The sequence below is a fragment of the Ziziphus jujuba genome, chromosome 9 (genome assembly GCF_031755915.1).
Source record: "Ziziphus jujuba cultivar Dongzao chromosome 9, ASM3175591v1".
Classification (NCBI taxonomy): Eukaryota; Viridiplantae; Streptophyta; class Magnoliopsida; order Rosales; family Rhamnaceae; genus Ziziphus; species Ziziphus jujuba.
Window position 1 is genome coordinate 27,725,753 of NC_083387.1, and position 25,167 is coordinate 27,750,919.

A 25,167-nucleotide genomic window follows, 5' to 3' on the forward strand; every position below is an offset into this window, starting at 1 on the left:
GAAAAATAAATATTACAATTTGGTGAAGTACCTAATTAGGTCCCATATGTGGTAATATGTAACAAATGTGGCATGTTCAAACTTCAAACCAAATATAGCACAAGGAGAAAGTACTAAAAATTATTTTAAAAATTTGAATTTTCAAATTTCTTTGAAGCCATTTGTTTGCATCACTTTTGTAGCTCATACAGAAATCCATCTAAAAATGAAAACAGAGAAGAAATGGAAGCAGAATAAACAAAGAAAGCAGAGTAATGAATGATGGGTCAACTCAAGTTTAGTTTTTCCACTATCTTTTTAAATTAAATACTGCATGGATTTCAATTTAGAATAATACATAATATATATACATTTTTTTTCTTAAGAAAATAAGTTAAAACTATTCTACAATGTTCTGATTATATCTAACATTTTTTTATTTTAAAAAAAAATTGTATTCGGTGTTGAGTTTATGGGGATATTGGTTTTTTGAAGGAGCAATTTTGGTTTATGAAGATTTTTCACCGGAGGCAAATGGAAAGAAGAGTTAGAAGAAGCAGAGAAGTTGAAAGGAGAAATCATCGTAACATGACATGAAAGCTGGGCTACAAGGATATGAATAATTAGGTGTCTTTACCTGCTGAATCTTTATTGTGTTAGTAGGCATTATAGAACATTACATAGAAATCAACATAACTAGGAAACCAGAGACGAGAAGGAAGCAGAATAAGCAGATGAACAAAATGTTCTGTTTTTCCACAATAAGTACTGCATGTGCTTGGACTTCAATTATATATTTATATATATATAAATTCTATAGTGTAGATATCTGCATTTTGTTATCATGTGGACGTCATCAAAGACGACAGTTTTTGAACAAACCATCATTTTTGTATATAGTATTGATGATGGTTTTTAAAAATTGTAGTCTTTTTGTATATGCTTTCTTCATAGAGAATACAAAGTTAAAGGATAATAAAATGTTAAGATAATATTTTGATGTTTACTTTTCTTTTCTTTCTTTTTGTTTGTTTTTAAGAAAAGTGTAGTTTTTTTTTTTTTTAATTATTTCTTATCCTTGCCTTCCAAATTCATAATTTGACAGGGTTTATGCCGAATTAAGAAGGCAATTTATTTTATGAATTTGGAGTGGTAACAATCTATTAAACCATTGCACCAAGTGATGTGATTCCGCCCGAGCCCGCTCAACCGATAACCTGCTGGGGTGCTGACTCAACACGGATGAAGACTAGGCCAATCACAAGAGCTCAAATTAAGAGATTTAAGGACAACCTGGGAGTATTTATACAGGGGGTAATCAAGCTCAACAGAGCTTGTCCATACTTGAAGATACAAAGCCTATTCTAAGCATCCAAGTGGTAGAAGCCGATACGGACCCGGGTGACGGTTTTGGTACATTTTTGGAGTCCGGGAAGCATGAAATGGTTCCAATGATTTATGGGTTCAATAAATATGCCTAAGAGGTCATGGAATCAAGTTAAAGCAGCCTCAAATACAATCAAAAAGGGCTTGTACGGACAGCATCAACAATTTGGCCGAATTTGCTGTATTGCTTGCTGGCTTTACTGTATTTTACTGTATTAGCCTTTTCTTATTTTTCCAAGCATGGGCAACGTGTGGGACTTCATATTAAGCTTATTTGGCATCCTACAAAGCATCTAGAAGCTGATTTGAAGCTCAAAGAGGTCAAAGATTGATCAAAGTCAACTTGATCAAAAAGGCTAGAATTTTTAGTTTCCTAATTTGTTTTTACTTTTTGTTTTAGGAAACTACCATTACTTTTTAGATTTTGTTTATTTATTTTCTGGAAAAATAAATTTAGGAAGGTTTTTATTTTATTCTTTCCACTGTAAATTAATTAATTCCTAATTTAATATAAAGGAATTAATTAATCAAACTTAGATTAGGAAAGGAAGTATAGTTTCAGCCAACTAGGTTTCTTTATGTGTGGTGGCTGGTTTTCTTTATGTTCTAGGGTTTTATTTCGTGGCTTTGTAGCCTATTTAAAGGCTTAGTTATCAATAAGAAAACAACTTTGATTTGATTGAGAAAATACTTGTGAGATTAATTATCTCTTTGTTCTTTGAGAACACCTAAAACACCATTAGAGAATTGGTTGTTTTAGCTTGACTTATCAATAGGTTTTCCATTCCCTATTGTGGCGTCTACATTATACCAAGGTTTTTAACCACAGGTTGGTTAGGGGTTGAGGTCCATTCCATTAGAACTTGAACTTAATTAAAGATCCGGGCTAATATAATACGGGTTTAGGAGCAGGTCGTCCTAGGTTCGTATCACCAAGTGTTCCATAACAAGCCAAAAAATGCCTTATTCACCTACCATCCAACAAAACTCTTATTGATATGATTTTTCCATGCACAGCACACCACCATCAAGTTTTACCCCATGTTGGAGGCAACAAACTTTCTGTTTTTTCACTTCTTCATCATATAGTTTGGTTCTCTCTGTTTCTCTCTCTTTCTCTTTAATTATTGTCATGTTGTCACTACAGAAGCTGATATTATTGTGAGATTTCACAGTCTCAGTTCCATGCTTTTAAGTTTCAACAACACAGGAGAGAAGCTATAAAATTTGAGTATAAAATTTTAAAAAATTTGGTTTTCTCCTTCACTAACAAAAATTTATACCTTTTATTCAATATGAAAATCTATAAAATTAATCTGTAAATGATTTATATACATATATACGTATTTAAAAAACTAATTCTATAAATAACTAAAATTTTGTTTCTCTTTCTTTGCAAGTTGGTGTCAACCTAGGCCAATTCTTATATATTATTTTCAGTATATGGTCATGCTAACATTCATCTAGGAAATGTGTTCCCTTCCTGGTTAGGGACATTTTCTGATCTAAAAACGCCATGCTTATGTCTAACTACTTCCTTGGAATCATGGGAAAACCTATTTGCAATTCCAATTTTTCTCCCCCAGTATTAGAGTTATTGATCAATCCTACAACGGTTTTATAGGGACTATGCCATCGAAATATATCCAAAAATGGAACTCTATGAAAGCTTTGGATGCTACTAATTCATTTTATATGAATGTGAACTCAAGTTTCAGTCTTTTGAGCAAAGGGAACCCGATTGCTTCATGGACCCAAGCTTATGAATTCTCAATCAAACTAAAAACGAAGGTGTGAATATAATGTATGAAAAGATCCAAGATGTTTTTATAGTGATTCATTTCTCAAGCAATAGGTTTGAAGGAGAGATTCCAGAATGCATTGGTACTTTAAGAGGTGCTTAACATTTCAACAACATTAGATGACTTAAAAGTGATTGATTTCTCAAGCAACAAGTAGGGGAGAATCCAGAAAGTATAAGGAGTTTACAAGGGATTCAAGTCCTTAACCTCTCCAACAACATTCTTAGTGGCAGGATACCATCAGCCTTGGAGAACATAACAGTGCTTCATGGAGAGATCCCTAAACTGAAGTAGCTCACATTTCTAGCCTTCTTCAATGTATCTCATAACAATGTAACAGTACCTATATCACAAAGAAACCAGTTTGCTACATTTGAAAAATGTTCATACGAAGGGAACATGGGGTTATGTGATTATCCATTAGCAACAAAATGTGGGATTCCAAGGCCCCTAAAATTATCACCATCAGCTTCTGAAGATTCAGGGTTTCATTTTGAAATTGATTGGATTGCATTTTTGCCAGGAGATGTTATGGGGCTGGTAATTGGTATTGCTGTTGCGATATAGTTCTTGTGAAGAAGCAATTTTGGTTTATGAGATTTTGCATCTGTGGGGAATGAAAAAGGAAATTTAGAAGGAGGAAGGGATTTAGGTTGAAGTTTTGGAGAAATGATCACATCATGATGTGGAAGCTAGGCTACAAGTATGAAAATAATTCGGTGTCTTCACCTGCTGAATCTTGATTGTATTAGCAGCTATTTCTATTTTATTAGTTTTATTAATGTTTATGTTTTGGTTTTCTTTGTTATGTTATTGTTTCTATGTTTTTTGTAATGGTTTTCCTTGCAATACATGCTCAATGCAATAAAGAGTAGAGTGAGTTATAATGTCATGTTTAATGTAGGATTGTTCACTTTCTTTGTGTTAGTGATAGAGTGCATGAATTATCAAGAAAATTTCATTCGAACCCCTCCAGTTTTATCTTAATTATGGTTAGAGCCATACTCATGAAAAATCATATTCAAAATCAATTTTTTTAAGTTTATTTTTACAGTTAAAAATCATAAGTGTAATTATAACAAAACTAAAAGGGTTTGTATAAAATTTGCCCGTTAAATGTCTTGTCACTGATTGTAGGCAATGGATGTTTATTGGTTTGGTAAAGAAGGTAATTGCCAATTGATTACCCAAAAAAAAAAAATTGTTACAATTTGGTAAGGGGCCTAATTAGTTACAATTTTATGGTAATGTAAAAAAGAAAGGTATGTTCATAGAAAACTATAGCACAAGGAGAAAGTAACTAAAAACTTTCTAAGAAAAAAATTGAATATGTAATGCTATGAAGCCCTTTTGTTGTGTTGCTTTCATAGTATAGAATTCAATATAAATAAGAAAACAGAGAACAAATGTAAGCAGAGTAACAAAACGAAGAATCAAGTCAAATTCAAAGCTTTTTTTATAATCACAAACCAACTATCATATGATGGGATTGATTTTGCATCTTATCTCTGTTTGTTAATTGTTTCCTGTTTTTCCCATCTCTGTTTTCAACTTGGCTTAAAATGAGATTGGAGACGGAGAGGGAAAACAAGTTTCATATATAATCCCATCTTATTTTTTACAAATCCAAAACATTTGTCTTTAAAAACTTAGGGCATGTTTGGCCAATTGGTTTTAAAATAGTTTTCTATTCTACAAAATAGAAAACTCTTTTCAAAAAAAAAATAAATCTGTTTGGCCATCAAATTTCAAAAACAGTTTTAGAAAAAAAATAAAAATAAAATTAGAAAACATTAAAATGATGTTTTCTTTTTTCTGTTTTTTAGTTTTAAAAATTGTTTTCAAACACCACTCTTTTTCATGAAACAACTAAAAACAGTTTTCTATTTTTTATTTTTAAAATAATATTTTAAAAACTGAAAATAGAAAATATGGCCAAACAGGTTTCCATAGATGTGATGGTTGGTCAGCTTCTTTCCGCCAAGTTATTATTTTTGATGATTTTATAACAACATATTTGATTGTCTTTTACCACACCTACAGTTTATTGTATTGTATGCTTGTGCCATATTAATGTTATAATTGGTTAGCTTACCCATTTAATGTAACACCCCATCCCGAAGTACACCGAAAATTTCTCAAATTTGACCAAGGTTGAGTGGGTTTGACCGTCGTTGACCGAAAAGGGGTCAAATGTTGACTTTTTGCTCCTGATGAAATTTCACATTGACCAAGGTACCATTAAAAAGTACACGTTGTCATGAGTTCATAGACTAGTAGCACGTCGAAAACGGAGCTAAGGTTTAAAAGTTATGAGCAAAACAAGCTGAGGTCCAAACTGTCCAAGGGGTGCCAAGTTGACTTTTTGTTCATGCAAAGTTGAGTTTTGACTCATACATGGTTGTGAAGTACTCGTCGATACGAGTTCATAGACTAGCGGCACGCTTAAACTGGACATCTGGTTAAAAAGTTATGAACCTGCAAAATTTTTCAAATACAGTATTATTTTAATATTATTTTTAAATATGTGAATAGTGTGCCACGTATGACCTATTAAAGGGTGCCATGTGTCACAATGGTGAGATGCCACATGTCAACCATGATTAAATACCATATTATTTTATTATTATTCTATACAATAATATTATTTTATATAATTGCTTATTTATTTTCTTTTTCTTTTTCTTTTTCCTTTTCTTCTCCCCATGTGGGAAAAAAGGGAGGCACGGGACTTCTCCTCCTCCTTCTTCTTCTTCTTCTTCCTCCTGACGGTCCCTCTCTCTCGGTCTGCATTTTTTTTTCGGCCATCGGACGGCCACATGTGCCAGGCAACGGGACGGCCCACGGCCAGGCAAGCTCAGCCATTGATTCTCCGGCCGGTTGGCCGACGAACGCACTGGGATCAGTGTCATGACCCGTCCAGAATTCCTCACCGAAACCCTAGACAAGCCCTGATCCTAGGGAAATACCACCGAACCTTCCAACGGAAAATCCGGCAGCACCTCCCCTAAGGGTAGGACTTACAAAAAATTACCTGCACTGAAAATACACTTCTATACTCATCCCCTTATTCCTCCCGCAAAACTACAAATTGATTCCACAATTCACAGCACTTCACAACAATAGCAGTAAACCAATGCATAAATAAAACATAAGTGTCCAAATAGTATACAGAGCTTTATGAAGTGCTAATCAACAGAAATACAACAAAGATGAAAGAAATAATACAACTGAAATGAATGAGTACAAAGGTACTTCTCGAAACACGATAGCAGCGGAAAATTGGTTCGCTCCGGAAGAACGTCTACCACCCCTTGCACCTAAAGGAACGGAACTTAAAAACGTGAGATGCTAATCATCTCAATGAGTGACCCTAACTACTGAACACTTTTAATAATAAAATAGTAATAATATAACAAATAAAGGAACCGAATTAATACCAACAATTAATAAATAAATAATAACAGTTGGAAATGAAATTTTCCCTCAAAACTCTCACCAATCACTCCGTTGGAAATGTTCCCTTTTTAAAACAATTTCACAAAACCCGATATTCGTACTTCCCGAAAACCAAGGGATCAAACATTTGATAAACAATAAATAAATAAATACCCTGATATATATTTAAAATGTAATAAATTATAATAAACAATTTTTGAACACCTTTGGGGTTTGAAACTTTATTTGAAAATTACACTTGACGCACCACACCATATACCAGTGATGCTCTCCGATACCCAGCGTCCTGAGCACCGACTGGTAGGGAGATTAAAGAGAGAAACTTGCAAACAGCACTTCGGCGTCCCGACAGTACCGCTGCTGAACCATCATCCCGGCCAAGGAGGGGGGCGGCTGTGGCTAATAACAAACTTGCCTACCCACGGTCCAATGGCAACTCACGGGTGAAATAATAATACTTGCGTGCTGAACCACATATACATATACCAGAACACCAATACTGTATGAATGCGTCTAAAATAATTATTAAACCAACTGTACCGTTTTCCAAAATTTACCGTGGGAAATATTCCAAATTTTCACAAAATACCATCCCACATATTTCCTTTTCACAATCCGGTATGAAAACATCAATAACAAATAAACCATAATTTTTGCGTAATACGAGGTTCAACAATTAAAATACCGCGGGCATAATTTATACAATTTAAACAAATATTTCATAAAATAATTAACCCAATTATGCTCGAAAATAGTGCTTGAAACCTCGTACGATTTTTACCGAAATATACCTTGCTCATGCATAACAAATAAATTAAACCACAATAAATAATAATTAAATCGTACCACATGAGCATAATTTAAATACCAATTAAACACCAATTAATTGCCCAAAATATTTTTGAAGGTGGGTCACTCACCTTAAGTGCGTAAATCAGCTAAGATCCTCCGCAGGATTAACTCCACTACTCGTACGTGCACCTAAAACATCCACACTATACCAACCAAATATATTAATATTTTATTCGGGTAATTCCCAAATGGGTACCCGGGAAGCGAACACAACGACAACTAAAAGTTACGAGTTATATACCGAATCGAAGCTCGGGTGATGAGGATCACGGATTCGGTCTTACTTTCCGGTGATCGGACCCGAGGTGGCCGGAATCTCACCGGAAAGCTTTTGGGTTTCGACTCCTCAATTCTCCCAAACCGTCGCGAATTGGCGGAAAAGGATGCCGGATTCGGGTTCAGGAGGTCGAACACAGTGGACAAGGACCAGCGATGCGACTGGGTACTCGCCGGAACAGTAACTTCCTGTGAGCCGCCGCGGTCACCAACAACCGTCGGTGAGGCAAACGGAGGCCGTCACCAATTTTCCACAATTCCTTTATAATCATCGTCATAAATTCATCGCATAAATTTCATAATTTTCAAATCCAACAGCTCTCAAATCCACCAATTTAAATATTCAATTTTTCCAATGGCATAAATATTTCTGAAATATAATAAATTAAATCGCATAATATTCCAGGGGCATACTTATAAAAATTGAAGTCACCAACATAAACAAATATTTTCCTTAAAATATTTGAAAATCAAATCATGCCTAAAATAATGTTAAAACCACAAGAATTTCATATATAATTAAATTTCACAATTCTCAATACCATAAAAATATTTTCACATGGCATAAATTTATATAATGCATATTTTCTTTAATCAAAATAAATTCACCAATAATTTCCACAATAAATCAATTAAATATTTGACACATAGAATATAAATTTCAAATCAAATCACACATAATATTCACAAATTTAATTCCCGAAATTAATTCGAAGGTGGGTCACTCACCTGGAGCACGCAATTAAACCACGATCCACCATAGGATCGATTCCACAACTCACCCGTGCTCCTAGAACACAATTTACACACAGTCAAATAAATTAATATTTTATTCGGGTAAATAATACCCGGTACCCGGGGGTTAAACACAAACGTTAACCAAAATTGTCGAATAATATACCGAATCAAAGCTTGTGGAACGAGGATCGCATTACCGGTCTCCATTGACCCCAATTCCGCCGGTGGTGGCCGGAATTTGGCCGGAAGCTTCGGCCGGTTTTGATCTCCTCGTATTTCGCAAACCGCTTCGAATTTTGGAAATTGGAAGCCATATTTGAACTCAGAGGACCCAAAATAGGGGGAGAAGGGTGGCAATTTGGACTGGGCTGGCCGAAAAACACAAGAAAAGAGGAGAGAGAAAATTTTCGGCCGGAGAACCTGGCGAGTCCGGCAGCCGGTGACCGTGAAATTTTACGGCCGAGCTAGCCTCCTCCTTGCGCTCATCACTGGCCGGCGCGTGTTGCAAGGTGGTGGCCAGAAATGAAGAAACGGCGACGGCCCAAGAGGAAGAAGGAAAGGAAAGGAAGAAGAAGGAGGAAGAAGAAGAAGAAAGAAGAAGAAGAAGAACGGGCCGTGGCCCTTTTTTCCCACGTGGGGGAAAAGAAAAAAAAAAGAAAAAGGAAAAGAAAAAGAAAGAGAAAGAAAATAAAAAGAAAATAAAATTAAATAATTAAATAATATTAAAAATAATATTATTATATAAAATAACAATAAAAATAATTTGGTATTAAGCATGGTTGACATGTGGCATCTCAACATGGTGACACATGGTCACATTTATTAAGTCACACATGGCACATCGTTACACGTTTAAAAATAATATTAAAATAATACAGTATTTGAAAAACTCTACAAGTCCATAACTTTCAAACCACATGTCCAAATTGGACATACCACTAGTCTACGAACTCGTATCAACGAGCACTTCACAACCATGCATGAGTCAAAGCTTAACATTGCATGAATAAAAAGTCAACTTCGACAATCCTTGGACAGTTTGGACCTCAACTTGTTTTGCTCATAACTTTCAAACCGTAGCTCTGTTTTCAACGTGCTACTAGTCTACGAACTTGTGTCAATGTGTACTTCGTAACGGTACCTCAGTCAACCTAGAATTCCATCTGAGTGAAAAAGTCAACTTTTGACCCCTTGGTCAACGATCAAAGTCAAAGTCAACGGTCAACGGTCAAAGTTGGAAATTTCCGTTGTACTTTGGGATGGGATGTTACACTGGTAGGGTTTCTTTGGGATCAAGGCTTGTCCAGGGTTCTAGTGAAGAATTTTGGACGAGTCCTGACATTTAACACGACTAATATGCTCTCAAGACTTTTCACTCAACTCTCTACAAAAAAAGATGACCCTCCAACACTTCTCTCCCACCCTGCCATTATTTTTATAAAAGAGATATGGAACTGTCTCTGTCTTTGTGGTTATACTTGCCTAGTCTATCGTGGACCATGTTACATACCTTAACTTCTATAATCAACAAATTAATTGATTGACTACACAATTTTAGACCAATATTATACTCAAGACTTTTGTTCCTTGATTCATTACACGATTTTAGACTAATTTTTATACTCAAGACTTTTGTTCCTTGATTCACCCTATAAAAAGATAGTATTCACTTCCCCACCCTCCCTTCATTTTACAAAGGAGGCATGGAACTATCTCAGTCTTCATTTTAAAATGAGGGAAATGAAAAGGAGAGCCCGAAGAACTTGAAGCCAGGCTACAAGGATGAACATAATTGGGGTCCTTCACCTGCTGAATCTTAATTGTGTTAGCCGCTATTTATCTTTGTTTAAGTTTTATGTACATGTTAATGTTTTTGTTTTTTCATGGTTTGTATGCTTTTTTAAATGTAGTTTGCTTTCCAATGCATGGTCTGTATGTTTTATTTGATGTGGTTTGCTTTTCGATACATGTTCAGTGTAATAAGCAGTTATGCTGTTGCGTTTAATGAATTTATGTAGGATTGTTCCCTTTGTTTGTGTTTAGTGAGAGAGTGAATAAAAACGTTTGTTCGTGAATGAATGATAAATTGATTTCGTAATTAAGGTAATTAAAATTGATGACCAAAAACATTATTACAATTTTATAAGAGACCTGATTGGGGTCAATATATGGTAATCGAGCAAATGATCAAAACTACTATAGCAGAAGCATATTGTAATAAAAAATTACTTTAAAAATTAAATACAAAAATTGTTCTGAAGCCATTTTTGTATCAAATTACTAGTTTATGTAGAAATTAATATAAATAAGCAAACAGAGAAGTGGAAGCAGAGGAAACAGAGGAAGTAGAGAAACAGAATGATGGGTCAAGTAAAGTTCTGTTTTTCCAACATGTTTTGAAATGAAGTACTGCACAGATTTCGATAAAGAAGAAAATAATTTAAACTAAAATAAATGTTTCTGATAATATCAAATGTACTCACCCTTCAGTGTCATTAATTTATTTATTTTCCTTGTCTTCCAAATTCATAATTTGCCAGATTTTCTACCAACTTGGGAAAGAAACTTATGTTATGAAGAGGCTCCAAGTCGGAAAAGAAGCAAAAGGCCTTAAAGTTTTAAAAATCAATTAATCCATTCCCACAAGTGTTCCGTAGCAAGCCAAAAGCCAATATCCAACAAAACCTTTATAATTAATTTTTTTCCCCATTTTGGATGTAATTAGTCTCTTTCCCACATCCATTTCTTTGCCATGGCTTTCTCACTCTCACTGAGTCTGACTCTCCTTTTCCTGTCACTTTCATTTTTTTTTTTTTTTTTTTTGTTTTTAAGTTGTCACTGGAACAGTATATTTTACTTTGAGATATGTAGATACATTCTTAATTTCATAACTTTCGACATCAAAGAGAAGCCCCAATTTACAGATCAAAAAAGCAAACAGCTTTCTTCTCCTCCTTTTTCTTGGTCTTAGTTAATTAGTATGTTCAAGAATATCCTAATGCTATAGAGAAGGTAAGAAGATACAAATTCATTATTATTTACATTATTATTTATTGTAACTGGTTCAATTGTTATCTGTATGTAAATATTTGATAAAGATTCAAATTAGACTCAAGAAAATTTATAATTTTGCAGTTTGACAATGTTACCCCCCCCAAAAAAAAATTATTTTTTATTTTATTGGTTTTTGAAAATCAGTTGTAATATCAATTAATGAAAATAAATTATAAACACATACATATATATATATATATATATATAGATATATTTTTTTTTAACTCTGTTTGTTGAAGGTCAACATGTTTTTTTCCTATTGAAATATTAATTACGTGCTGATTGAGTACGTACTTGATAGTTTTACTTTATTTAGTTTGCTTTTTGCTTTTCTTTTCACTTGTTTTTTTTATATTTTTTTATTATTATTTTTTTATATACGTTTTAACTTTATTTGTTGGTATTTTCTGCAGAGCTCCTGCTTATTAGTTTAAGGGATATATACTTTGGATAAGGTCAAAGAGAATATAGTGAAGAATGGGAAAACGAGGACCTTGTTTTCATTGTGGAATCGAGTGTAAATTCCTTCAGTAACTCATCAACAATTTGTTTTGTTCTTTTCCCCTTGGACAGATGAATCTCTCTTTTGTATTCAATTAACACTTTTTTTTTTTTTTTAAATTTCTGTGCTCATTTCCTCTCTTATTCAAATCTTATTTTCGCACTTTTTAAATAGTAGTATATAGGATTGAATTCTATAATTTCCTTTTCTACCAAAAAAAAAAAAAAGTAATTATTATATGACACCGGATTGAGTTTACATACTGAACACTTTACCTTTATTACTTATATAATTTTTTTTCTTGTAAATCATATTATATTTAATTGGATTTGAATTTGATATGATGGATAAATGGGCCACCTGAGAAGCCAGTATTGTGCAATGCCTGTGGATCAAGGTATCGGTTAAGAGGAACTCTTGGAAACTATATTCCAAAGCATTCACTACAATCTCTTCCAACCAAGAAGCAACAAAATATTTCCAATATTAATAATGCAGTTCCTATTGGACGAAGCAATAATAATAATTTAGACATGGAAGATACTGTATCAACCTCCGTGCCTCATTCATTTAGCTCTGATTCTGATATATCACGCACCGATCATCATGAGCATGTTGCCAAATTAGAAGTGGAAGATGATCAACTTTCAGGTTTTACCCTCTTCTTTCTTTCTTTTATTTTTCTTTTTCTTTTTCTGATCAATAAATCTCAGATAATCAACATAATCATATAAAATTTTAACAAATTGATATAAATTATGATTTAAATTGAAAATTTGAGCACTAATTATGATTGGACTACATATTAAATGACAATCTAGTGATAAATCTTCTGTTTATCATGTGAAAGCTGCATTCTAAATTTTGTTGTTTACAGAGATTTTCTGGCAAGGGGACAATACTGGAAAATTATAAAATTAGGGAAGAATGTTGAGATCCAACCCAAAGGGATGAAAAGAGTATTTTATAGCATTGAGCATCAAGAGTTTTGACTTATAAACCAGAGTATTTTAGAAACTGGTATGGAGAAAAATTTCCTCATGTCCATTATTTTACAATTATAATTTTGTTTTTTATATCATAATTGACGGGTCAAGTTTTCATTACATACATATAGGTTGTATTGGCCAACCAGAATTTTGGAATTCTCAAATTCCTTCAAAGAAGAGATCAGAATTTGTATATCATCCATTATCACCAATTGAACGCCTCCAAAGGGACCTCTATTACATTTTGAAATGCTCAGATTTCTCAAATTCCATTGAGATATATCCTCATCTATAATGTGCGTGAGAAATATTTGCCCCTCGGTGAAATTGGAATAGGAGGGATTCTTCTTATATCACCAATATTTGATGCTAAAACCGATCACCATAAATCGACAAAAGTATGTTCTTTCATGATAGTTAACAAATTTCATCGCTTCAACGGTTGTAATCATCAAATGGGATCTTCATCTTTGCAAGCAGTAATTCTTTTTCTTTCTTTTATATATTTGTAATTTGAAAATTTCATTTAGACCTTCCAATTTTGTCTTATATCGATAACTAATAATTGCTTTTTAAGATGAGGTAAATTTTTGTCACTAGTCAAATAAAAGTAAGAAAGAAAATCTCAATCCTCTTGGATGGGTAACTAATTTATGTTTCTATTAAAAAATTGGCCAAAGTGCCAAGTGCTGTTGTAATTTGGTAATATTGAATATATGTCTTTGAAAAAAAAAAAAAAAGGGGAACGGGGGGAAACCATTGCCTTTTGTATATCGTTACTAGAAATTTACTTACCCAGGGCACAACCTCATTGAGGCACAACCTCATTGAAGTGATAAAGGACTACAGGGGAAGCATGGTCCACAAATTTACACATATTTAAAGGTTTTCAAACGTGTTTTATTTTGTCAATTTTGTTTCCCCTAAACTATATTAATAGCTCAGCTTTTGCTAATTACTTTATCTGGACTTAGCGTGTAACAGCCCAGACTTAGTGTGTAACAGTCCAGACCACCTCCATGCGATATTGTTCTCTTTGGACGTGGAGAATCCTCTTACAATCTAGCCCTCAAGGTTTTGTCAAAACGCGTTGCAAGAGAAAGGTATCCACACCATCTTATAAGGCGTGCTTCGTTCCCCTTTCCAACCGATGTGGGACTTCACAATCCTCCCCCTGGATGCCCACCGTCCTCACTGGTACACTGATCAGGATATTGGTTCTTATATCAACTCTAATAGCCCAGACCACTCGCATGTGATATTGTCTTCTTTGGGTCTTGCGAATCCTCTTACAACCCAACTGTCAGGACCCGTCCAGAATTCCTCCCCGGAACCCTAGACAAGCCCTGATCCCAGGGGAAATACCACCGAACCTTCCAACGGAAAATCCGGTAGCACCTCCCCTAAGGGTAGGACTAACCAAAAATTACCTGCATTGAAAACACACTTCTATGTTCATCCCCTTATTCCTCCCACATTACTACAAATTGATTCCACAAATTTCAGCATTTCAAAAAAAAAACAACAGCAGCAACCCAGTGCATAAATAAAAACTACACGTCCAATACAGTATACAGAGCATTATACAGATAAATGTGGAATTTATAAAATGACAGATAAAGAAGCAATACAAGTTCGAGAGGAAAAAGGGAAGAAAAACTTCTTGAACCTTCGGCAACGAACTGAGACGTTGGGCTTGCCCCGGACAATCAACGTCTCCAACCTGGACCTAGGGGAACAGAATTTAAGAGTGTGAGATGCTAATCATCTCAGTGAGTGACCCTATCTACTGTACACCTTTAATATTAATAATATAAAAATAAAGGAATTTAATTAATCAATATCGAATAATTAAATAAATAAATAAATAAACAATTGAAGTAATACTTTCTCTCAAAACCCTCACTATTCACAAAAACATTTTCACAAAATCCGATATTCGTACTTCCCGAAAACCAAGGAACCAAATAAATTAATAAATAACAAATAAACGAATAAATACCCCAAATATAAATATTCTGTAATAAATTATAATAAATAATTTTGTACTCTTTGGGGTTTGATACTTTATTTGAAAATTACACTTGACAATTACACCTGACGCACCACACCATATATCGGTGATGCCCTCCGATACCCAGCGTCCCGAGCACCGACTGGCGGGGGGGTTAAAGAGAGAAACTTGCAAACGGCACTTCGGCGTCCCGAGAGTACCGCTGCTGAAACCATCATCCCGGCCAAGGGAGGGGCGGCTGTGGCCAATAACAAACTTGCCTGCCCACGGTCCAATGGAAACAACGGGAGAAATAATACCTGCGCGCTAAACCACATAATACTTGCGCGCTACCACGTGTCCATACATCAGAACACCAATACTGTATGAGTGCGTCTAAAAATAAACATTAATAACCAACCGTACCGTTTTCCAAAATTACCGTGGGAAATATATTAAATTCTCACACTTACCATCCCACGTATTTTTATTTAACACATCGGTACAAACCAGCGATAACAACAAACCATAATTTTCTCGAAATACGAGATACAACCATAAAAATACCGCGGGCATAATTTATAAAATTTAAACAAATATTTTCGCAAAATATTTAACCTAACTATGCCCGAACAATATTACTTAAAACCACGTACAATTAATATCGAAACATACTTTGCTCATGCATAATAAATAAATTAAACCACAATAAAACCATAACCAAATTGTACCACATGAGCATAATTTAAATACCAAATAAACATAATTAATTGCCCAAAAATAATATAAAATCCAGACACAATCAATTACTGAAAATACTTGCTCATATGTAATAAATACCATTTAATCACAATAAAATAATAATCGAAAATTTCTAATGACCCCAAAATTTCATTCAGCAACAATGGGTAAATATATATATAAAATAATATTTTTTCCGATTGTATTTAAAATACGCCACATGAGCACAATTTACAGATATCAATTTAACACCACATAAATATAATTAATTACCCCAAAAATATTTTTAAAGGTGGGTCACTCACCTAGAGCACGCAATTAAACCATGATCCACCATGGGATTAATTCCACGTCTCACCGGTGCTCCTAGAACACAATTCACACACAGCCAAATAAATTAATATTTTAATCGGGTAAATAATATCCGTTACCCGAGGGGTCAAACACAAACTTTAACCAAAATTGTCGAATAATATACCGAATCGAAGCTCGTGGAACGAGGAGCGCATTACCGGTCTCCATCGACCCCAATTCCGCCGGAGGTGGCCGGAATTTGGCCGGAAAGCTTCGATCGGTTTTCAATTCCTCGTATCTCACAAACCGCTTCACATTTTTGAGATTGGAGGCCATATTTGGACTCAGAGGACCCAAAATAGAGGGAGAGGAGGCTTAATTTGGACTGGGCTGGCCAGAAAACACAAGAAAAGAGGAGAGAGAAATTTTTCCATGGGGCGGGTTCTCCGGCCCGATTGGCGCGCGTCCGGCGGCCAGTGACTGTGAAAATTGGCGGCTGAGCTCGTCTCCTCCCTCCGCTCATCACTGGCCGGCGTGTGAGTGGTTCCGGTGGCCGGAAAATGTGCAGCAGGGAGAGAGAGAGAGAAACGGGCGGGAGAGAAAGAAAGAAAGAAAGAAAGAAGAAGAAGAGGAAGAAGAAGAACAGGACGGGGCTGGGTCCCCTTTTTTCCCACGTGGGGGGAAAGAAAAAAAAAAGAAAAGAAAAAGAAAAAGGAAAATAAAAAGAAATGATTTAAAATTAATTAAATAATATTAATAATAATATTATTATTTAAAATAATAATAAAACAATTTGATTTTTACACATGGTTGACATGTGGCTTCTCAATATGGTGACACATGGTCACCTTCATTAAGTCACACGTGCCACATCGTTACGCGTTTAAAAATAATATTAAAATAATACGGTATTTGAAAAACTCTACAGGTCCATAACTTTCAAACCACATGTCCAAATCGGACGTGCCGCTAGTCTACGGACTCGTATCAACGAGCACTTAAACCATGCATGAGTTAAAGCTCAACCTTTCATGAATAAAAAGTCAACTCTGGCACCCCTTGGACAGTTTGGACCTCAACTTGTTTTGCTCATAACTTTCAAACCGTAGCTCCGTTTTGAACGTGCTACTAGTCTACAAACTCGTGCCAACGTGTACTTCGTAACGGTACCTCAGTCAATCTAGAATTCCAACCGGAACAAAAAGTCAACTTTGACCCCTTGGTCAACGGTCAACAGTCAACCTCGGTCAACGTGCAAAAATTTCGACATGGTTCGGGACGGGGTGTTACACCAACCCTCAAGGTTTTGTCAAAACGCATCGCAAGGGAAAGGTATCCACACCACCTTATAAGGCATGCTTCGTTCTCCTTTTCAACTGATGTAGAACTTCACATAGCGGGTTTATGAGTTTCTATTCCCTTCAAGTTCTTGATGCAAGATATTTTTTTTTCTCTCTTTCTGGCGAGTCTGTAACATTAATTAATTGTTAATGAAAAAGAATGAAAGACTAATTGGTTGTTATAGGACCAATACAAAATAAATCTTTTCAGTATTGTTTTTTTATACTTGTAAAATACTCAATCATTTCTCATCTCCAATGAACATGGGTTAGTTATCATTTTACACAATTTCCATAATAATTATTGAATAAATCAAACATTAAATTGGTGAAGTTATAATATGGTTGAAACAATATATATGCTTCCAGATTGTTTTAAAATATCGTCAATTCTCTATTATCTCTAAATCTGATGGTAACAATTTTCAATTTCCATAATATTATTGAATAAATCAAATATTAAATTGGTAAATTTATTATATGGTTGAAACAGTACATATGCTTCCAGATTGTTTTAAAATATCATCAATGCTCTATTAGCTCTATGTAACAGCCCAGCCCAGACCACCCGCATGTAGATATTGTCCGCTTTGGGCCTGGAAAATCCTGATATGAACCTAGGACGACCTGCTCCTAAACCCGTATTATATTAGTCCGGATCTTTAATTAAGTTCAAGTTCTAATGGAATGGACCTCAACCCCTAACCAACCTGTGGTTAGAAACTTTGGTATAATGTAGACGCCACAATAGGGGATGGAAAACCTATTGATAAGTCAAGCTAAAACAACCAATTCTCTAATGGTGTTTTAGGTGTTCTCAAAGAACAAAGAGATAATTAATCTCACATGTATTTTCTTAATCAAATCAAAGTTTTCAAAGCTATCTTATTAATGAAAAATAAGCCTTTAAATAGGCTTTGAGAGAAACAAAATAAACCCTAAAAACCCTAGGAAAAACCGGCCACTCAATGAAGAATTCTACCTTGGCCGAAACTTTCCTTTTCCTAATCTAATTTGGATTAATTAATTCCTTTATTTTGAATTAGGAATTAATTAATTTACAAAGAAAATAATAAAATAATAACTTTCCTAATCTTATTTGTCCAGAAAATAAATAAATAGAAACTAAAAATAATGGTAGTTTCCTAAAACAAAAAGTGGAATAAAATTAGGAAACTAAAATACTAGCTTTTTGACTACATTGACTTTGATCAATCTTTGACCTCTTTGAGCTTCAAATCAGCTTCTAGATGATTTGTAGGATGCCAAATAAGCTGAATATGAAGTCCCACACGTTGCCCATGAGGCTGTCCGTACAAGCCCTTTTTGAGGGCTAATACAGTAAAATACAGTAAAATACAGAAAAGGCTAATACAGTAAAATACAGTAAAGCCAGTAAGCAATACAGCAAATTCGGCCAAATTGTTGAGGCTGTCCGTACAAGCCCTTTTTGATTGTATTTGAGGCTGCTTTAACTTGATTCCATGACCTCTTAGGCATATTTATTGAACCCATAAAGCATTGGAACCATTTCATGCTTCCCGGACTCCAAAAAATGTACCAAAACCGTCACCCGGGTCCGTATCGGCTTCCACCACTTGGATGCTTCGAATAGACTTTGTATCTTCAAGTATGGACAAGCTCTGTTGAGATTGATTACCCTCTGTATAAATACTCCCAGGTTGCCCTTAAATCTCTTAATTTGAGCTCTTGTGATTGGCCTAGTCTTCATCCGTGTCGAGTCAGCACCCCAGCGGGTTATCGGTGGAGCGGGCTCGGGCGGAATCACATCATTCCCCTCCTCTTGAAAAGGATTTGTCCTCAAATCAAGATCATCACCTGCAGTAAAAGGAGTTAAATCAGCAACACTAAATGCAGCACTCATATTATACTCACCTAGTAAATCAAGCTCGTAGGCATTCTTGTTATTGGGCTCCAAAACTTGAAAAAGTCCATCCATAAGCGGCATGAGCTTTGACTTTCTTTGTTTAGGAAACCTTTCCTTTCGTAAGTGTAACCAAACCAATTCTCCTAGGTCAAACACTATTACAACAAAATCTAGAAATACATGCTCATTATGGTAAAAATTACACTTTTTAAAGTTAGCAAACAATATTTCCCAAATTTTCAAATTGCCACTAAGTAAAGCTCTCAACAATGCAGATAAAGTTCTATGCAATAAAGACATCATTAAATAAGTACCTTTAAAATTCATGGTCAGCAATGATTTCTTAGTCATAATTACTTTATTAACATCACCAAAACTAAGATAAAAATTTATATTTTTCCTTTCTTGTCTTCCTTTTCCTTTCTCACTCACGGCCATCTCACCTTCCTCACTCTCGGCTTTTGCACCAAATTTTTCACTCTTGGTTTTATTAAAATTTTTCCACACAACCTGAGTATTAGAAGACTTACCTTGGACAGCAAGCTCACCTTTTCCCTCTTGATTGGATGGTAGTCCACTTGGAATTTCATTTGGGAAGACATCTCCAAATTCCTTCAAAAGAAAAATCATTGAACTTGGCAATTCAAGTTCTTCAAAGTTAGTTTGATCATTAAAATAATTTTCTTTATAAATCATGACCAGCAAAGGTTTCTTACACTCAATAACCTTATTAATATCCCCTAAACTCAAATAAAAGTTGCTACTTGACCTTTCTTTTCTTTCTTTTTCTTTTTCCCCCTTGGATTGGCGCAAACCTTCAGATTTCCCTTCCTTCTCCAAGCTCTCGGGTTTGCCACTTTCTTTCCCCTCTCTTTCGGCTTTTCCTTGATCTTTCCACTCAATATGAGCCTTAGAAACCTTACCTTGACCAGCAACCTCATTCTTACCTTCTTGAAAGGATGGTGAAGCCGTTGGTGCCATACTTGCTTTTTCCTTAAGCTTTTTAGCTTCTCTCCTTTGTTGCATTTGTAATTGGTCCTTGTAAACCTCTTTAGGAGATAATGGTTCCAGCTTGATCTTCTTCCCTTTAAACCTGAAAACAATACTATTTTCTCAACCAAAATGAGTAGCATCTTTATCAAATTGCCATGGCCTACCTAATAGTATATGTCCAGCAATCATAGGTACAATATCACATAAAACTACATCCTCATATCTACCTATATTAAATTTTACTTTGGCTTGTTTGTTTACTTTCATCTCACCACTATCATTAAGCCATTGTAATCTATAAGGTTCTGGATGTTTAATTGTTTTCAAGCCTAATTTATCAACTACAAGATTACTTATCACATTAGTACAACTCCCACTATCTATAATCATGCTACAAATTTTACCTTGTATTTCGCAGCGAGTGTGGAAGATGTTTTCTCTTTGTATCTGCTCTTCATCTTTGTAGATAGCAAGTACTCTCCTTGAAACCAAGCTCAACTCGACATTAGATGTATCTACAGGTTTGGCTTCATCCTCATTGCAATCCTCCTCTTGCTCGGTTTCAGCGCCACTTTCTTCACTTGCGGATTCCAGCTCACCATCACCCTTTAATACCATGATTCTTCTATTTGGGCATTGGCTGGATATGTGTCCTCTTCCTTGGCACTTAAAACAAATTATTTCTCTAGATTTTTGAGGTTTAGGATCAGATTTTATCTCACCTCTAAGTGCTTGGACAGATTCGGTCTTGACCTCCCTTCTTGGCCGGTTGGTTGATTCTTCTCCTAATTTCGGCCTCAACTTGTTTTCATAAGTGGAATTGTTTTTCCAGCCACTTGAACTTGTCCTTCCACTGCTAGAAACTCCTCCAAACCGTGTACTAACACCCCTCCTCTTGAATTGGTTCTCAAGTTTAATGGCTACATGCAACATCTCCTCCAATTCCAAGTATTTTTGTAATTCAAGTTGGTTGGCAATGTCACGGTTTAACCCTCCAAGAAATCTTGCCATTGTTGCCTCTCTATCCTCCCTCATGTTTAACCTCATCATTAACATCTCCATCTCTTTGTAATAATCCTCCACGGACCTACTTCCTTGAGACAAAGATTGAAGCCTTTGATGCAGCAACCTTTGGTAATGGGATGGCACAAACCGCTTCCTCATGACTCTTTTCATTTGTCGCCATGTTGTAATTAAGTCTTCACCAACCCTCCTTCGGGTGCTTTGCTCATTTATCCACCATTGGAGTGCATAATGGCCAAACTCCATTGCTGCCATCTTCACCTTCTTACCTTCCGAATAGTTGTGGCAGTCAAAAATCATCTCCATTTTCTCTTCCCACTCCAAATAAGCTTCAGGATCACTTTTACCCATAAAAGGTGGGATATTAACCTTGATATTTCCCAAATCTTCATCTGTATCCTCCCTCCTATATCTCCCACGGCCAGCTCTATCTTGGACAGCAAAGGTTTCGTCCATACCTTCCTCAAAGTCACCGTCCAATGGCTCCTCATCAAATTCCTCTCTCGGCCTCTCGCGACCTCCTCGTCCTCGGCCTCGTCCTCCATGGAATTCTTGCCTATTTCTTGTATTCGGCCTTCCTTGCGAGGCTTCTAATCTTCCCACTCTTTGGTTTACATGCTCAAATTGAGCACTCATCCGCTGTATTGATTCCAAAATAGTTCTCAAGTCCACTTGGTCTCCACTTCCGGTAGCTCGGTCATCGCCATGGAATGCTACGGACTCTTCCTCATTGATCCTCAAGGGTGGATCCCCTCTTCTTATTCTAGAATCTGCCATGTTAGTAAAATACTGCAAAAATAAAATAAATCCTCACAATATTCACTCCCTGACGTGTTTCACTCAAACAAGGTCTCGACACTCGTGTTTGCACACTAGTTTCGGCTTTTACCCTCTTTTAAGCTCACACACTCTTGCCTTTTTCCACTCAATGAATTATCTCAAAGTTCTAATTAAACACCCACAAAACAGAAATTAGATCACTAGTATGTTTTAATTAAACTTATCAACAAGACAGTAGCAAAAAAATAAGCAATACCGAAAGAATCCAACAAATCCTAATTTTTCGGCTTTCTAGACAAGAAATCACAAAATAATGGGAAAATGTTGGAATTTTTGAAAACTGCACCAGATGGTAGTAGATTATGAGTTCAAGAATAAAATTCCAGAAAAAGAAATTCAAATAAGAACAAGAATCAAAGAGAACAAAAATATAGAAAAGTGTTGGTTGTTTTTCTTGTAATTCAAGTTTTGTATCAATTCCTTTAATCCAAAAAAATTTAAACACCCAAAATCCAAATATCCAGCAGCAAATATAATTTCCCAGCAACTCAAATATTGAATAAATAATAAAAAACCAGCAGCTCCAACAAATTTCCAGCAAACAAATCAAACTCCAACAAACTGAAATATATATATATATATTTTTTTATTCGGCTTTACCTCTTCTTTCTTCCTTTTTTTTTTTTTTTTCACTCACAGAACACAAACAACTGCAGTAGCAAGAATAATTACCAAAATTGCAATTCCAACTCCAAAAGAAACACCAAACCCGTGACCTCCAAATAAACAAAATGTGCAGTTTTTTTTTTTTTTTTTTTAAATGTTGCCGCAAACTTCTTCTTTTTTTTTTTCTTTTTTTTTTTTTAATATATGAATGCAAATATTTAAGACTAAAACAGCAAAGTAAAATCAACAAAAAACCAAAATTATCAAGAACAATGATAAGAGACAACCAACAAATTAGGAAACAAAAATACGATAAAACTAGGAAACCTAATTCAACTAGGAATGAATTTTTTTTTTTTTTTTTTTAAGATGCTGAACGTGTATAGGATGGATGCAACCTTAACCTAATGCTAAAATTGCAGAATAACACAAAAACAAATAAAGCAAATAAAGATAGATCAAACCTGAACAAAATTTAGCTCTGATACCAATGATACGAACCTAGGACGACCTGCTCCTAAACCCGTATTATATTAGCCCGGATCTTTAATTAAGTCAAGTTCTAATGGAATGGACCTCAACCCCTAACCAACCTGTGGTTAGAAACTTTGGTATAATGTAGACGCCACAATAGGGGATGGAAAACCTATTGATAAGTCAAGCTAAAACAACCAATTCTCTAATGGTGTTTTAGGTGTTCTCAAAGAACAAAGAGATAATTAATCTCACATGTATTTTCTTAATCAAATCAAAGTTTTCAAAGCTATCTTATTAATGAAAAATAAGCCTTTAAATAGGCTTTGAGAGAAACAAAATAAACCCTAAAAACCCTAGGAAAAACCGGCCACTCAATGAAGAATTCTACCTTGGCCGAAACTTTCCTTTTCCTAATCTAATTTGGATTAATTAATTCCTTTATTTTGAATTAGGAATTAATTAATTTACAAAGAAAATAATAAAATAATAACTTTCCTAATCTTATTTGTCCAGAAAATAAATAAATAGAAACTAAAAATAATGGTAGTTTCCTAAAACAAAAAGTAGAATAAAATTAGGAAACTAAAATACTAGCTTTTTGACTACATTGACTTTGATCAATCTTTGACCTCTTTGAGCTTCAAATCAGCTTCTAGATGATTTGTAGGATGCCAAATAATCTGAATATGAAGTCCCACACGTTGCCCATGCTTGGAAAAATAAGAAAAGGCTAATACAGTAAAGCCAGCAAGCAATACAGCAAATTCGGCCAAATTGTTGAGGCTGTCCGTACAAGCCCTTTTTGATTGCATTTGAGGCTGCTTTAACTTGATTCCATGACCTCTTAGGCATATGTATTGAACCCATAAAGCATTGGAACCATTTCATGCTTCCCGGACTCCAAAAAATGTACCAAAACCGTCACCCGGGTCCGTATCGGCTTCCACCACTTGGATGCTTCGAATAGACTTTGTATCTTCAAGTATGGACAAGCTCTGTTGAGATTGATTACCCTCTGTATAAATACTCCCAGGTTGCCCTTAAATCTCTTAATTTGAGCTCTTGTGATTGGCCTAGTCTTCATCCGTGTCGAGTCAGCACCCCAGCGGGTTATCGGTGGAGCGGGCTCGGGCGGAATCACATCAAATCCTCTTCCAACCCAGCCCTCATGGGTTTAAAATGCATCTTAGTGGTGAGGGGGAATCCTCTTACAACCCCTCCCTGCCAGTCCTACTGGCCCAAGCCTCCCAGACCCAACCATGATCTGTGACAGCCCAACCCAGACCATCCACATGTAGATATTGTCTGCTTTGGGCCTGGAGAATCCTTTTCCAACCCAGCCCTCACGGGTTTAAAATGCGTCTACAAGGGAAAGGTATCCGCACACTTATAAGCCATGCTTCGTTTCTCTTTCCAACCGATGTAGAATTTTACAATTCTCCCTCCTTGGGGCCCAGCATCGTCGCTGGCACACCAATCTGGATACTGGCTCTGCTACCATCTGTGATAGCCCAGACCACCTATATGTGGATATTGTTAGCTTTGGGAGCTAGGTGGTAAGCCCAAACCTATCCGGCACGGTTTTACGTTCCCTCATGGGAACGCGTCTTAACAAAATCGTGCGGGATGCTCCTAAAGCGGACAATATCCACATGCGTCCTCATTGGCACACCGATCTGGGTACTGTCTCTGATACCATCTGTGATAGTCCAGACCACCTGCATGTGGATATTGTCCGCTTTGGGCCCAGCCCGCACAGTTTTGTCAAAACGCATCCGGGCTGGGCCCAAAGCGGACAATATCCACATGCGGTTGGTATAAGCTGTCACAGATGGTATCAGAGCCAGTACCCTGATCGGTATACCAGTGAGGATGCTGGGCCCCAATGAGGGAAAGTAAAACCGTGAGGGGTAGGATTGAGCTCACCACCTAGCT

General features: G+C 35.6%; 1 protein-coding gene across 1 annotated transcript in view; it reads left to right on the plus strand.

Annotated features, from left to right (window-relative positions):
- The first annotated feature begins 3,566 nt into the window (after positions 1-3,566).
- Positions 3,567-25,167, plus strand: part of LOC132799441 (receptor-like protein 7) — a 29,269-nt gene continuing 7,668 nt past the window's right edge. The window contains exons 1-2 of the mRNA XM_060811265.1: positions 3,567-3,707; positions 4,305-4,335. Coding sequence (XP_060667248.1) covers positions 3,567-3,707; positions 4,305-4,335 — 172 coding nt within the window. The remainder of the gene's footprint in view (positions 3,708-4,304; positions 4,336-25,167) is intronic.